Source organism: Aulonocara sp. 'chitande type north' Nkhata Bay, linkage group LG1 (assembly GCF_057382095.1).
Source record: "Aulonocara sp. 'chitande type north' Nkhata Bay isolate Kocher_YH1m ecotype deep benthic linkage group LG1, A_spYH_male_GT1.1, whole genome shotgun sequence".
Classification (NCBI taxonomy): Eukaryota; Metazoa; Chordata; class Actinopteri; order Cichliformes; family Cichlidae; genus Aulonocara; species Aulonocara sp. 'chitande type north' Nkhata Bay.
Window position 1 is genome coordinate 15,230,657 of NC_141344.1, and position 14,887 is coordinate 15,245,543.

The following is a 14,887-nucleotide window of genomic DNA, read 5'->3' on the forward strand; positions in this document are numbered from 1 at the left end:
ATATATGACTATATAATCTCAGAGTGTATGGCTGTATAATCTCAGAACACATGACTGTATAATCACAGAACGTGTACCTATATAATTTCAAAATATATGACTGTATACTGTCAGAATATCCTTATCTCATAATTTGTCATGAATAATCTCCAAGTCATACAAGGATTTTAATCTCTTCTCCATTATTCTCCTAGTCTGGCTCTATATTGTATAATATTACCCTCACTTGTCTCTTATCTGCCTCCCATCCCATCGATTGTTCTCCTTCTCCATCTGTTCCACTTTTATTCCTCCCTTTCTCTCTCCTCCCACTTGCCGGACGTTAGCAGCGCCTCACAGGCTCCAATCACTCGTCGTCAGCCATGTTGTTGGTGTGACACACCGAGCTGTCAGCAACAGGTTCTCTTGAGCAGAAACGTTAACAAACTTAACATATCTCCTGAAAACGGCAGCTCTCCGCGGATACTAAACTTTGAGAGCGTGTGTGGGAAACCGTCCAGAAGTGGTGGCTCGTCATTTGCGGCCTCTCGAAAGCTCAGAAGTTGATGTTTTTGAACCGTAGCGGTGAGAGAGGTAGGCAAGCGAAACTGCTTATCTAAGCATGACCGTAAGTTTGATGTTCTCATAATAATCCTTTATAGACTCCCTGTTGACTTTTCGATATTTTTAATGACTTTTCCGTGTTCGTGTTTCCTTGTGTACCTTGTTTAATTTGAAAATTTGAAAATATGAAAGGAAAAAGTGTTCAGAGGTGATGCTTCACCGTGGGTGCCAAACAACCTGGGACCGTCAGAGTTGGGTTAGCTTGCTAAGTTGTGTGTTTTCATTAAATGTTTTTTGTGGACAATCAGATGAGGAGTGTTTGTTGGCGCTTATTTTATGGCGAAAGTGTATCTGGGAGGTTTGTGAGAGCAGATTTGCAGGAAAGTCTCCCAAATTCCTTTTGGTTCAAACTAGTTGAGCAGGTTGCAGGCAGGTCTCAATGACTGGTGACAAGTGATCAGGGAATGCGACTCTTTCGGTTTATCTAGAGACACATAAACAGAGATGAAGGTTGTAAATGACGTTACCGTCCCCAAGTGGAAATGTTTGTATGAATTATTGGCCTGCTCGGTCTCAATTGTGCAAAGTGACCTAATTGGTGAAAGCCGAGGCCCACACAAATATATTTAATGAAAGAATTCAAAATATATTTCTTGTGTTAATTCCAACTCAATAGCTGACAGGGTTACTTCACCATATTTATTATAGGCTACTGTAGATTGGTGCTGCTGCACCCAATCGTTCTTCCCTGCGAAATCTCTGTTTTTACAATTAATTAAGACCATGAACAGTGAGCTTGGGGGGAGCTAACTGAAATAGTATTGGGATTGTAGAAAACTATTATCCACACATCTATGCATTTTCTGAATTGCTTATCCAATTCAGGATCGTGGGGGTTCTGGAGCATGTCCCGGCTGTAATAAGATCAGAGGTGGGGTGCACCCTGGACAGGTCGCCAGTCTACCACAGGGCTAACATTAACACCTACAGCCAGTTTACAATCAACAATTAACCTAACATACAAGTCCTTGGGCTGTGAGAGAAAACTCACGCAGAAGGGTCCCAAGCCTGGAGGGTAATCCCATTCCTTCTTGCTGGGAAGTGCTAATCACTGCACTACTATGCCGCTCACTAATAATAAAAATTATTAAAAATTAAAATATAATGAGGGAAAATTCTTTTAGTTTTTATAAGTCTGGTCAAACTGGGTCAACAAAACTTAAACCAGGAAGTATTCGTGCATATGATCAACTATAACTAAAGTGAAGGTAATAAAAACTTAACTGAAATAAGGGAACACAATGTGGAAAGTAACTGAACTGAAATAAAAATTAATCTGGAAACATGATACAATCTACAAATAATATGAACTACTGTGAGTGATGATTGCAAATAAGTTTAATTAAAAAACTTGGGGGGGAAAATGCAGGATAACATATTGCAGCATTTATCTTTCTAACTTGGCAGGATGTTGTTTAAAAACCACATCAGCACAAAAAATTATCATCATTTGCTCCGGTGCTGTCTATTTCAGTGCAAATATTTTGTTATTGCATAACACTGATAAGTTGAGAGATAGTTCTTTTAGCTTTTTTTTTTTTTTTTTTTTTTTTTTTTTTTAAAAGAGTCTTTTACCCGAAGGCCAACCTTATTAGAGAGTTGCTTGGAAAAAAAATAAGTGACAGAGATTTAGAGAAAATGCTTGAAAGGTCTGGAATGAAGTGCATGCTGAGTGTATCTGCTGTTCTTTTCTTTTGAGAAAAGCAATATTCCACCAGTGTAGCGTTTATCCTACCAGCACTGGGTAGTCATTTTGTTCCCCTAAATTGACAGGAAAATGCACAAATGTCTCTCTAATAAGGTAACAAAGACTTATGGCCTTTAATATATGTGGGCACATCATGTTTGCGTACATCATCACCTACCAGAGTTCTGTTGTAGGCTATTAAAACCCTGAAATCAGCAAAATATTAAAGTGGTTAACATGCTGAGTTAGTACAGGGAGGAGTCTTACCAAGCTGCAGCTCTTTGTGTCCAATCCTAACTTGATGCTTGTCATTTTAATACTGGACACTAAGCAGCAGCCTACCGTTTTCCTCATCCAACTTCCATTTATTATATAAATATTGGTCCGACATTAACTTGTCAGTCAAACCAGACTCGCAGTCTTTTTTAAGTTGGCAGTGGTGAAGCATTGCCATGTTCCCACTGAGCCACATGCACAAGCCAAACAACAAATTTAGAAGTGTACCAGCCCTGTCATATTCAGATAGATGGACAAATCAAGGTGAGTCAAACCCAGGCTAAAAGAGGGAGAGGTGTGCCATGCCTCTTAAGAAAACAAAATCTGGCATTGCAAACATAGTTAATCAAACCCAATCTGAAACGCTGCTGGTTTGCTTTGCAGCCCTGAGCGTGGTAGATGGGTGTTTACTGCAGAGCGGGTGGATGCTGAAGTATCACTTTAATAAAACTACCCGTTAGTTGTCTCTGTATTGTGGGAAGGAATTGAAAATACACATTAAAAACAGCTGAAGAGAAAGCTTGGGTAATTTTACTGTACACAAAGGAGGACACAGAGGGGAAGAAAGGGTGTCATCGGGCAGAAACAGAACTGTGGATGGAGTTGATGTCATTGGTGTGAGGTCAGTGAGCGAGGCGGCAGAAAATCAATCATTCCTTAGAACGGCATTCACGCAGTGTTTGTCTCTGAAAAGAGCAGTGATGATGACAGGACTGGCAGGGTGCAGTTTTACATGCAAAGTTATGAGAGTTGGTGAGAAAGTTTGGGGGGGGGGGGGGGGGTAGAGCTGGGCGATATATCGAGTTTTAAAAAAATATCGATATATTTTTATACGAGATATAAGATGTGACCATATCCTTTATATTGATATAGTCTATGTTACGTTATAATTATACTTGCGGAGCCGCAAGTTTGCCTCTCTTTCGTCCACTTTCGTCTTTACGCAACGTTACTCGGCCTCGCCTCTCCTTCACTGAACACAACTCCCCCTCCTCCCCCATCGCTTCACCTGCAGGAAGCGACAAGATGGACACGGCAAATCTCCGTTAACGAGTTACTGCGCATCGCCCTGTGCGTGGGGCTGGACGGCGTCAACGTGTTAGCTAGCTAACCACGCTAACGAGCTAACCACGCTAACGCCATGCAGCCCAGAGGTGCTGCACGGACTAAAATCCTTTCATTTTCTCAAAAGTTGACAGCGCGCCTTATGTATGAATTCTGGTTGTGCTTGATGGCCGCGAACCGATTTTATGTGGAACACGGCGCTCAGCAATCTGTCAAAAATGTTTTAGTACGACTTTGGTAAGCTACGGAACTGCACCGCTTGATGGATTGTCGGAGCATTACGGCTGAGCCTCGCGGAGTGATACGTACTGTGCTTCAACGTAATATTACCCTACTGTGTATAAGGACCGTAAATGTCATCTGTTAAGAGACGTGGTTGCGAAGCGGATTACAAACTCCAGGCTGTCAAGTCAAGCAGTACAAGTTGGGAACAGAGCAGCTGTGAAATCTGTCTTTGTTATTGTGCTCAGCGTCTTTTAGTTTACATTTTGACTGCACATTTGTGAGCTTTTTGTTATGCACAAAAACAACATTGTTTTCTTTTATTTATGGAGCATTATTATTTAATAAATGCTCATAATTTATTTTTGAGTAAATTTTATGTACATCTGCTCTATGTTAATAAAAGTGCCTGTGTGACATCTGGGACACAGCTTTGACTAAGAACTCTCTTTTTGTTCTTACTTTATTGCTTTAAAAAAAAAATATCGAGATATATATCTTATATCGCCATCCAGCTAAAAAATATCGAGATATGAATTTTGGGTCATATCGCCCAGCCCTAGGGGGGGTTGCTCAAAAGATGGTCACGAATGAGGAACTTGAGCAAGGAGAATATGTTTCTGTTCTCAGTCTCATCCCTATCCCTGACAGTGTTACGTCATGTTTGTTATTTCTTGATTCACTCTAAGCAAGGGTGGAATGGCAGTGAGGTACACAGTAGCACAAAGCAAAAGGTATAAACAGACAGAAAGAAAGGCACATATGGTTCAAAGTGTCTACTGAAGAAGCTAAGGTCAGAAACAGTCATGCCATTTATCCAACAGGTTTCACTGTTGTGTATGCTAACTGATAGACAAGCAGGTCCACAGCAGAACTCCAAAGAGCAAATTGATATGCATATAAACACAAAAACTCTTGATTGTAGTTTGTAAAGAAAAGCTCTTTCCGCAATGGAATTTAGACTGTTATGGTCGAAGAAAAATAAGATCTAATGTCCCACTGTTCATTTTGATTATTTCTTTCAGTATACAGTGGTTATGTGGTGTTATGGACATCAGTGTTACTGTTTTGCTGGCTGTTAGCAAGTATACTACAGTGTTTCACCACCTCTCCACCATTGTGAAAGAGCTGTTTCATGAACTGCAGGTTGGGACACTGAGTCACATGTCTATTTATGTACCGAACTATGACAAAAGCAATGGCTATTGCATGTGTGTTCACACCAAGATGAGTGGACACATTAGGCAGACTTATGTGTTTTGCTACCCAGGGGTTTATCATATTTTCCACTTCTCAGAATTCTAGTTATACAGACAAGCTGTATAACAGCTGTTCTTTTTTGGGTTGTTTTATTTTTAAATCCAGAACTACACAAGGTTTTTAAAAAATATTGTTCATGCACACACTGTAACTCAAAAACAGCATCACACACAAATAGAGCTAGAATTAGGAGGAAGTCAAAGTGTTGGGCATAGGAACATCAGTAGCTTGGATTCTTGCTGTTATTCAGATTTGAAGACATGCATTGCGGTTGCTGCTCTATTGTCATTACAGAGAGCTTCTGTTCACTACTACTGTAGTGCATTCAGAGGTTTTTAGACATTCAAGTTTTTATTTCAGTTTTTTTACAGAACTATGTACATTACGCCACACTTATTGTAAACTTTGGTAAATCAATGAAAATATCAAATTTTCTTTTTCATTTATATGTTGATTATAGCAGCAGTAACAGCCTCAGTCCTTTGTGGGAATTATCACATATGTTTGACACACCTTTCTTTTGGACGTTTCTACGTTTTCTATCGTTTTTCAAACTCAACACAACTCATAAGGAGTGTTGGTCCACAGTAAATTCACAGTCTGAGAGCTTTGTTGGGTTTGTGCCCAGATTGTGGCAGGGTCAGTTCAAGATTGTCAGTGGGGAGCCACCCTGTGTTTTCTTGGCAGGATCCTTAAGGTTGTTGTCTTGTTGAAAACCACAGATCCTGAGCGCCCAGTCTCTGCCTGGTGTCTCCTGCAAATGCTGTTGGGAACTGTGGCTTTATTTAAAAGTTCATATTTCAAACCATAGACAGTATAAAAGACCTACCAGGATGTCACCTTTTGAAGTTTTGTTTTGAAGCCTTGAGATGAACGTCAATAAAGGTAGCTGTTTTCCTAATAGACCAGGGGTGTCAAACTCAAATACACAGTGGGCCAAAATTCAAAACTAGAACAAGGTCGCGGGCTAACATTAATATTTATTGAAAAATATCTTCCTCCAGATTTAAGAATGAATCTCTTCTTATGGACTCAAACAAGTTTTGCTGAAAAACTGAATGTGGAACAAGCAAAGCTTAATACTAAACAATGTATATATTAGCTGTATAATACCAGTAGGCCAGCTCTAATAGTAATTTGGTATGGCTTCGCGGGCCAAATGTAATTAGGCTGCGGGCCAGAGTTTGACACCTATGTAATAGACTTTTATAGGATTAGAAGTTTTTTGCAACTACAGCTATCGCCATCTGGTGGCCACTAGGTAAAATCCACATTTTTTTTAGGGGCTTCTTATTTTTGTAACAAGGAAGCTATGTCCATCCTCTTTATGCTCTCTGAGTTAAATTCAACAAACATAAGTAGAATAATATATAGCTCACTTAACTTGTCACGGTTTCCATTGGATCTTTTTTTCTTTTGGTTTCACAAGACTTTTTTTCAGCTTTGCGAGTTTCTCTTGTTTGTCTGGTACTAAGCTCACCACCTTTCACAAATTGTATCTGCCTGCCTGTCTCCTAAATGTAGTTAGAGGTGCATTTTTCTGCTTTCGTATTTGATAACTATCAGCACATGGCTTCTAGGTGAGTTATTTTGCCTGCTTGCAGTAATGGCACATTCCATCTACAAGGCAGCTGTCTCCTTGATAGAGCGATTCAGTTGTGTCAAAACAGTGCATCTAGCTTAGAATCTGTTTTTGCTTTTCCTTTTCCTACTTGTTTTTAGATGTTTTTAAAAGGTTCTGTATCACTGGTTAAGTATAGATGAGGTTAGTTTTTAAGTTAGGTGGAGCTCTGGTTGTTGATCTTCACTCTGATTTTACCTTGGGGGAGTCTATGCAAATGGTGGAGCAGAGGTATTCATTTAGCAGCACAAGGCTTCTACTGAGGCAGTGTGTATTTATGTGGAGGGCGACTCCAGAAGGTATTTGCATGAAGTTTGCAAAGCTGACTCTGCCACTGAGGTCACTCCTTTGTGCTAGCCAAGTCCGACGTTCAGTCGGTCAGTTGGTCAGGCAGCCGCCCTGTGAGGAAAGTTAGACTGCTTGCTTACTGTGGAAACAGTAAACCTTAAAGCCAACAGTCTGCTGCTTTCTTTCACTTATTCATTCAGATTCCTGTAGTGTTGGGTTACCAGACATTAGATTCCATGACTTCAGTGTCAGTGGCTTTCAAATACCTCCATAAGTAAGTACATTTCTTGAAAGGAACAACCAAACCATCCATTGTCACTGCTGATGGCAATATAGAGAGTACAATGATATGCTCTAAATTCATTTAAAACTAGTACGATTGTATTTGATGCTCTCCATCTAAACAGCTAGGAAAATAGATGGGAGAAGCAGAGGAAAGAATGGATGATCAGAGATATCGAATAAGAGTATGGTCTGACTCGGGAAAGGAAGGAGAGAGGGAGAGTGACAGATGGCAGGCAGTAGATTAGCCCTCTCTTGTTATTCTCTGCCCTTGTAAGAGTGTCAGCCAGGCACTTTCTTTCTGTTTTTTTTCTCTCCCTCATTCATATTCTCATGCACAGGCTTCTTGTCACCAGATATGTCAGTAATCACCTATAAATGACTCTTTAATCTGGAATACTGTGTCAGTTTCAACCACAGCTCTCACGCTTATTTTTTAGGACATTAAAAGCTGCCTCTCTCTCGCCAAGATCTGTGATCACTTCCTGTCAACTGATGTTGATTAAGGAAATGCTTCTGTTCGTAGGTTAGGCAGGAAGTGCTGAGCGGAATGATTAGAATTTCTCTCCTGCTTTTCCTCCTCCACCTTCATCATGTGAATCTGAGCGGCCGATGGCAGTGTGATGATAACAGGGAAAGTTGTCATTCTAAAGATGCGAATATGAAATGAAAAGAGAAAATGTGAAGAAAATAGTTGACGTACCAGTCGGACAGTTAAAGATTACATCTGTATTCAGTGTTGCATTACTACTGTTATTAATGGTTCTATAAATAAGTTCACACGACATTCATAACTGTCTCAGATCTAAACAATTCTGTTCTGTTGTGCATGTTGTAATGATCATTTAACAGGAAGAGTGCTACAGCAGCCACAGATAAGACCTATAACTATTTCTCCAACCCAGCATAAAGCTACTTACCGCCTTCTGTCAACAAGGAGTTCATATGTGATACATGAGACAGAGTCTGCTACATTTACCCTGTTATTTACATTACAATCAACCCCTGTGGACTGTCCCTATATAATAATATTTTAGTCTGGACCAAAGTACTGGGACAGACCTGCCTGATCACACAATCACATGCAATTACTTGAAACTTATAAACCCCAACCTTCAAGAAGAAGCTGAGCCTCCTACTACATAAAACAGGTTTATGCAACAATAGGCCAATTCCCACACTTTGTTTGCAAGTGCATGACTCAACAAGAGCGGTTTCAAAGCCTGATGAGATAGAGAAAGAGTCATAGTCACTGCTAACAGGAAGGCAGGTTTAAAGTCATTGAGAGTATTGGTTTGTCGCTTTAGTGTAGTAGCTTGTCTTTACTCATTTTCAACAGTTGAATGTTGAGCTACAACTTTACTCTAGATGGACATATTGTAATCGTATCTATAGCTACAAATTGTGGACAAAGACTGAAAGTGTATAAGCAGCAAAACAACATCTGGGCTTAGTCTTAAAGGGCGTTCACACAGGAAACAGTGTGCTTGTTGAGCGTTGGTTTGTTGCTGAATATTGGTAACCAGTGGAGTTCGTTTTGTGGTTGTCTAGGTAAAGCTCGAAGGCAGGACTGGGTCATTTTCCCCAGGGGTCACACAAGAAGCTTGCACCATTGTAGAGGATAAACTCATTCCTGGTGGATATTAACTTTAAAAATTAATTACCCACCCCTGTGCTAAGGTGTCTTTCACTGTCGTATTTCAACTAATGCTATTCTTTGATTAGACTGTTGCCTTCATGACCTGGACCCACATAAGCTTTAGAAAATAGAGAGCTGGAAATATCCTAACAGGATTGATTCTTGTATTGTGAAACTTATAGATTTTTCAAGAGTCTACAAAAACCTTTCTTCTATTGCTCTTAGGAAAAAAATGTAAATGGTTGTAAGTTTAACATTTGCTATAATTAAGTAGTCCTATCATGGACTGCAGTTGAACAAAAACTTTGTGTCTATAATAATAACTTGATGGTGTTTGCATCACACTGGGGAATAAACATGAACAAAGTATAACATCGGTACATCAAACGTGGGCAGTTTTTTGAAGAAGTGGTGTCTGTTTAACACCAAAGGGCTGTAGATCCTTTGTTCAGTCTACATTAGCTGATCAAACAGAACTGAACAAGGGTTTGTATTCCTGGACACAGTAAATGTTAATAAGTGCGTGTCGTGTTTAGCTTTAGTAGTAGCATGGATTGCACTCTGGCCGCTACGACGTCAGTGTTGATAGTACTGAAAAAAGTCCATGTGGTTGAAAAGATTTGGGATGCGGCCAAAGTGAACAGGAGAAGCCCTGTTTGACTCTGCTGACCGACCAGAATCGCTCTCTCTCTCTCTCTCTCTCTCTGCCTGGTCTGTCTCTGTACCTCTCTCTGCCTTTTTATCTTCCTGCTCTCTATGACAGTACTGTCCTCTCTTAGCTACAGTATTGACTGATTACTGGACCGTGCTTATGTGTGTTTTGCAGATGGCTGTGAACAGTAGCTGAGGACGTCACTGGGAGTTCTCCACCTGCGAAAATGAATGGTAAGATCACTGCGTTTTGTGTGTATAAAGGACAGTGTTAAATCTGTGTGGAGAATGAAAGAAAGAGGGGTGTGTGAATGTGGCTCTGCAGAGCTGCTGAGGCCAACATAAGGCTAGTTTTAGTGATAATTGCTGGGTTGTGTTTGGCCTACGTTTGTGTACATATTCTTGACCAGCTTCTTTATAGTTTGACACAGTTGTGCTAATTTTGAAGTCTGGTCCATATATTTTCTTTTCTTTCTTTCTTTCTTTCTTTTTTTTTTTTAAACCCACCAGGTTTACTGATAGCTTCAGTGACAGGATTAAAGTACCCAGATTAGTATATTTTTGGTGTTGGTGCAGGTTATATATGTTGTAGGGCTGTGCGATATGACCAAAATCTCATATCCCGATATAAGAATTCTATCGTCCCGATAACGATATAAATCACAAAAATGTAACATTTTCTGTAAATTATGTGAATCTCGTGCAGCTCGACTTGCGGGAAGTGTTTCCAGCTGCGCGTCATGTAGCTGGAGTCGAGTGTTTTAATAGATGCATGAAACTATACATTTTTAGACATAAGTTGTAACGGCCGCTGTTTTCTTTGTGAGTATTTATTACACGGCGTGCTGCGGGGAAAAGCCTGTTCTAACGTTTGAGTCTAAGGTTTATTTTTTAACACCTGGCGGCTCTTTTTTACTTCTCTTCCGTAAATAATCTGCTCTTTCACGTGATTCAGTTTATTTTGAAAAGTCTCAACAGGATCTTGAGCTTTATTGTGAAAGGTTTATGTGGAACATAAACAAGCGGACACGCGATGGTGTTACCGTCCTTGTTGCTAACCACAAGGCATAAAAACAGGCGCTTGTCCGTCTGTAGTGTGGTTATATTAAATATAAGAGAAAGAGAGAACTTTAAGAAATTAATATAGCCACTACAGTGACCATCAAAACGATGAAAAAATATTGCAGTAAACAGTTTATTTTGCAACATCACGAAACAAACGATAGCGTCAAATGAAACGATAGACGTTTTTATATCGTCATCCGATATATATCGTTATATCGAACAGCCCTAATATGTTGGTGTTGTTGATATATCGTGGAGTAAACAGCCTTGGTGAAGAGCAGTAAAAGTGTCTTGTTTTGCACTTAACAAAGTGAAATTTGAGCTTCATTATCACTTTGTCAATACTGGTGGATTCCCAGTGTCTGACTGCTGCTGAGGCTGACGTCAGGGTACTCTTTATCTGTGTCAGTTGGTCTGTGTGTGTGCACCTGTCTTCCTGTTTCCTTTTTTTTTACGCCTGTGTAATCTTGTGAAGTGAACTGAATATCTGATAAATTAGCTGACATTAATTAGAAAAATTAAGCCTGCTACTTCTTGGGGTCTATTTGCCTGGTATTATTTAATCTCACTGGCTATGACTGAAACTTTACATTTCCTTTCCCCCCTCAGGTGGTCCAAGTGTGTGGGCAATCTCCCCAGAGGAGAGGGACAAACATGATCAGATGTTTGACTCCCTCTCCCCAACGATGGGCTACGTCACAGGTACAGACATTTAAACATGCTGTTTGTCCATGATTCACACAGTGACTGGATGCTGGTTTTCAGAGTGCTATTTTATCATGATGAAACTGGAAATTGCAAATGGCTGTGACTCAGTTGGTATCCCTAATCCCCAGCCCCTCCCCATGCTGAAGTGTCCTGGTGCAAGACATTGAATACTAGGTTCCTTCAGATGGCATGCCAGTGCCTGTGTATGGAAGTAGAAAACATTGTAAAGCGCTTTGTAGCACCAATAAAGTTGAAAAGTGCTTTATTAATGAAAACATGTGGCCCGAGGACCAGAACCGGCCTGTGAGCCATCTCAGTTTGCCCTGCAACATCCTAAAAGGAAAAAAACAGGTTTATCTATGCAGTGCTAAACATTAAATAACTGGCAAGATGCATATAAATTTTGATGAAATATTTGGATGGAATTTTAGTGAGTGTCTAAACGAGGGTGGCCTGCTGGAGAAAATGTTACCCACCTGTGATTTACAGTAATAAACAGACACGTACAAATACAGACGCGACGAGGCACATGTAAATATAACCAATATAACATATGTATTAAAGTCCAGATAGTGATGTACAACCTCATACTTGTAAACTGACACTTTTTTGTTTTCTTCCCTCTCTGTCTTTTTATAGGAGACCAGGCAAAGAGGTTTTTCCTTCAGTCAGGGCTGCCTGCATCAGTGTTGGCTGATATATGGTGAGAGAAACACAGACTCACAGTGGATAAGATGCTGTGCTTGAGAAGATCTTCCTGAGAACCCATCACCGTTTCCTTGCTTATGTTTTGTGTTCTGTCTCCCAGGAGCCTGGCCGATATGAATAAAGATGGAAAGATGGACCGGCTGGAGTTTTCTGTTGCTATGAAGCTTATAAAGCTAAAACTTACGGGTACACCACTTCCCTCATCGCTTCCAATCATCATGAAGCAGCCTCCAGTGCGTGCTCCCACCATGAACAACCCCACCAACCCTGCCTATGGTACGATATTATTATTATATCGTACACTATAGCAGTGAATTTGTTAGAAAATTAACATTTTACTATTGGCAAATATGTGGAGTTTTCCTTTAATGGACATGGCCCACAAAAACGGGAAAGAACGAGCTGCTATGGCTCCTAGGTAGAAGCGAAAATATGATTTTTAAAAAAAAAAAAATGTTTAAATGAAGATCCTCCATTCAAAGATTTCGGAGCACTTAGACTAATCTAAACTGTGTCTGACTGATTGTTTCCATGCATGCATTTAGTCACTGTGATCAAAAATGGTGTATCTAATTGTGTCATAGGAATTGGCTCTATGGTGCATGGAACAAACCTTGCCATGTTGACTCCTATGGCCGTGTCACCTATGACACCAATGACGGGCCTCAGCCCAATGGTTCCTTCATCATCAGGAATGAACCCACTAATGATGTCCACTGCCCCCACGCCCCTGGTTCCAATTATGGGAAATACCACAGTACCAAATGGCACCATGGGTCTCCTCCAGCCAATTTCTTCTGGAGGTTTGAATACTGGTATGTGTAATTCTCTTATCCATTAATCAGTTAGCTGTCATTTTTGTCTTTTTCATCTTGTATCTGAGAGACTTCTAACAGGAAATCTATTAGGATATTATTAAATATGCTACACTTTAAATATTCCAGGTTATCATAGCGCTTTGTGTTATCTGATCAATGTTTATCATGCTAGTTGATCAGGTTGTCACGGCTGAAAACTAACTAAAGAAGCAAGTCCATGAAGCAGCAGAACTTTGTTCTGAAGATTTTCAAAGTTTTTCTGTTTTAAGAGAAGGTTTTGTCCAACAACTTGAACAACTTTGGTTTTGTTTATTTTTTTTTAAAGATTAGTACATTTGGAAAAAAGTGTATTAAATATTCTGTCAGCTTTTGAACATGATAAACTTGCATTAGCTAATAGTGAGCAGGATTTGTATGCAAACTTGACCTGGATTGGAGTTTGGCCCAAGCAGCTTGGTAGTGCTTAAGTTTTGGAGTCCACTTAAAACTAGATCTAGATCCACAAATTTTGCATCACGTCGATGCTCTTAAGAAAATACCTCAAACTAATCAGAAACTAGATATTGGTTGGGGGACTCGAATAATGCATGTTATGGAGGGAATGTTCATCTTTGTGTGTGATCTGTTAGACAGCTCTTGTTTGTCTTTTTGGTTATTGCTTTCTTGATGCTTATCTGCTGTTTGTTGTAGTATGAAAACTGCTGAGGAGAAATGCTGGCTGTTCTCTCATATTAAATACTGTATATTTGCTGACAATGAAGCAGTTCTGGGTATTTTAAGGGAAAACCAGGAAAATGGAATGGCTCCTGTCCTGTTTTGCAGAGTCAGGTTTCTGTCTCATCTCCATACAAATGGCCTCCCTGTCCTTGACAAGGTTACAACAGTGATCACAGTACAGGCATCTGCCATTTAAGAAAACTGTAAAGACAGAACCCTCAACTTTTCCACCAAGTGAAAAAAAGAACATCACATTTTGTAATTGTGGTTAAGTGTGTGAATAACATTTTGTGCCCTATTGTTGAAATATGATTAACGCGCATGTGTGTCTCTGCTTCAGGCCTACCTCTATCTGCGACCTCTTACGCCTCTCCGCTTGGACGCGCCTCTTCGCCTGCTGGTATAAACATGGCCCCAACACTGCTAGACCTGGGATCTGGCAGGTAAGACCTGCACATATACGTAAGCATGTCTGGGCAACCTCTGACTTGTTTACCTTGTCAGTTTCTTTTAGCCCTTTTCAACTAGTACCTGCTCATCTCGACTGGGTCTGTAGGGTTTCCATTAAGTGTTAGAACTCGGTTCTAGGTACTTTTTTAGTAACTACTCAACCAGGGTCCCAAGTGATCTGAGTCGACACGAAAAATGTGACAACAACAGCAACAGACTGCCTGCCACTGACTGCCGATTCAATGGTGTCAAAAGCGACTACTCACAAAAATCCACTCCGTGATGCATACAAATGACATTACAGGACTTCTGGCTGCATTGCTATATGTCAGAAAAATAAAATTTCAGAAATTGAGTTGAGTCAAGCTGAGTAGGTATTAATGGGAAAGGGCTATTATCTGTACAAACATAAACATTTGGTGTATTGTTTTTCAGCTCCGGTTCTTCAACCCCATCTGTGATGTCCCCCATGAATGCTGTTCCCAGTGACTGGGCTGTGCCACATGCTTCCAGACTTAAATACAGACAGCAGTTCAACAGCTTGGATAAACAGATGATTGGATACCTCACTGGTATAATGCATTTATGTGTATGCTCACTGTATAGGTTATATAAAACCAAACTATTTATGGAATTTAGGTGTGGAGACAGTCACTGATGACTTCATTTTCCTCCCTCTTTTTTTCCCCTGTATCAACCTTTAGTTAGCTTTAAGTAGTGGAGGCTATAGTAGCGGGTGTGTTCAGTCACAGTGTTTCTCAACACACACATGCACACAGTCAAGTATTTGTTTGTCCTTTTGTTCTGCAAACCTTGTAAAACCTGTT

General features: G+C 40.1%; 1 protein-coding gene across 3 annotated transcripts in view; it reads left to right on the plus strand.

Moving 5' to 3' along the window:
• Positions 1–332: 332 nt before the first annotated feature.
• itsn2b (intersectin 2b) overlaps positions 333–14,887 on the plus strand; it is a 39,626-nt gene continuing 25,071 nt past the window's right edge. For all 3 annotated transcript variants that reach the window (XM_086284808.1, XM_086284798.1, XM_086284789.1), the window contains exons 1-8: positions 333–573; positions 9,770–9,828; positions 11,269–11,361; positions 12,007–12,070; positions 12,176–12,351; positions 12,660–12,890; positions 13,951–14,053; positions 14,496–14,632. In XM_086284808.1, coding sequence (XP_086140934.1) covers positions 9,822–9,828; positions 11,269–11,361; positions 12,007–12,070; positions 12,176–12,351; positions 12,660–12,890; positions 13,951–14,053; positions 14,496–14,632 — 811 coding nt within the window. In that variant the 5' untranslated portion in view covers positions 333–573; positions 9,770–9,821. The remainder of the gene's footprint in view (positions 574–9,769; positions 9,829–11,268; positions 11,362–12,006; positions 12,071–12,175; positions 12,352–12,659; positions 12,891–13,950; positions 14,054–14,495; positions 14,633–14,887) is intronic.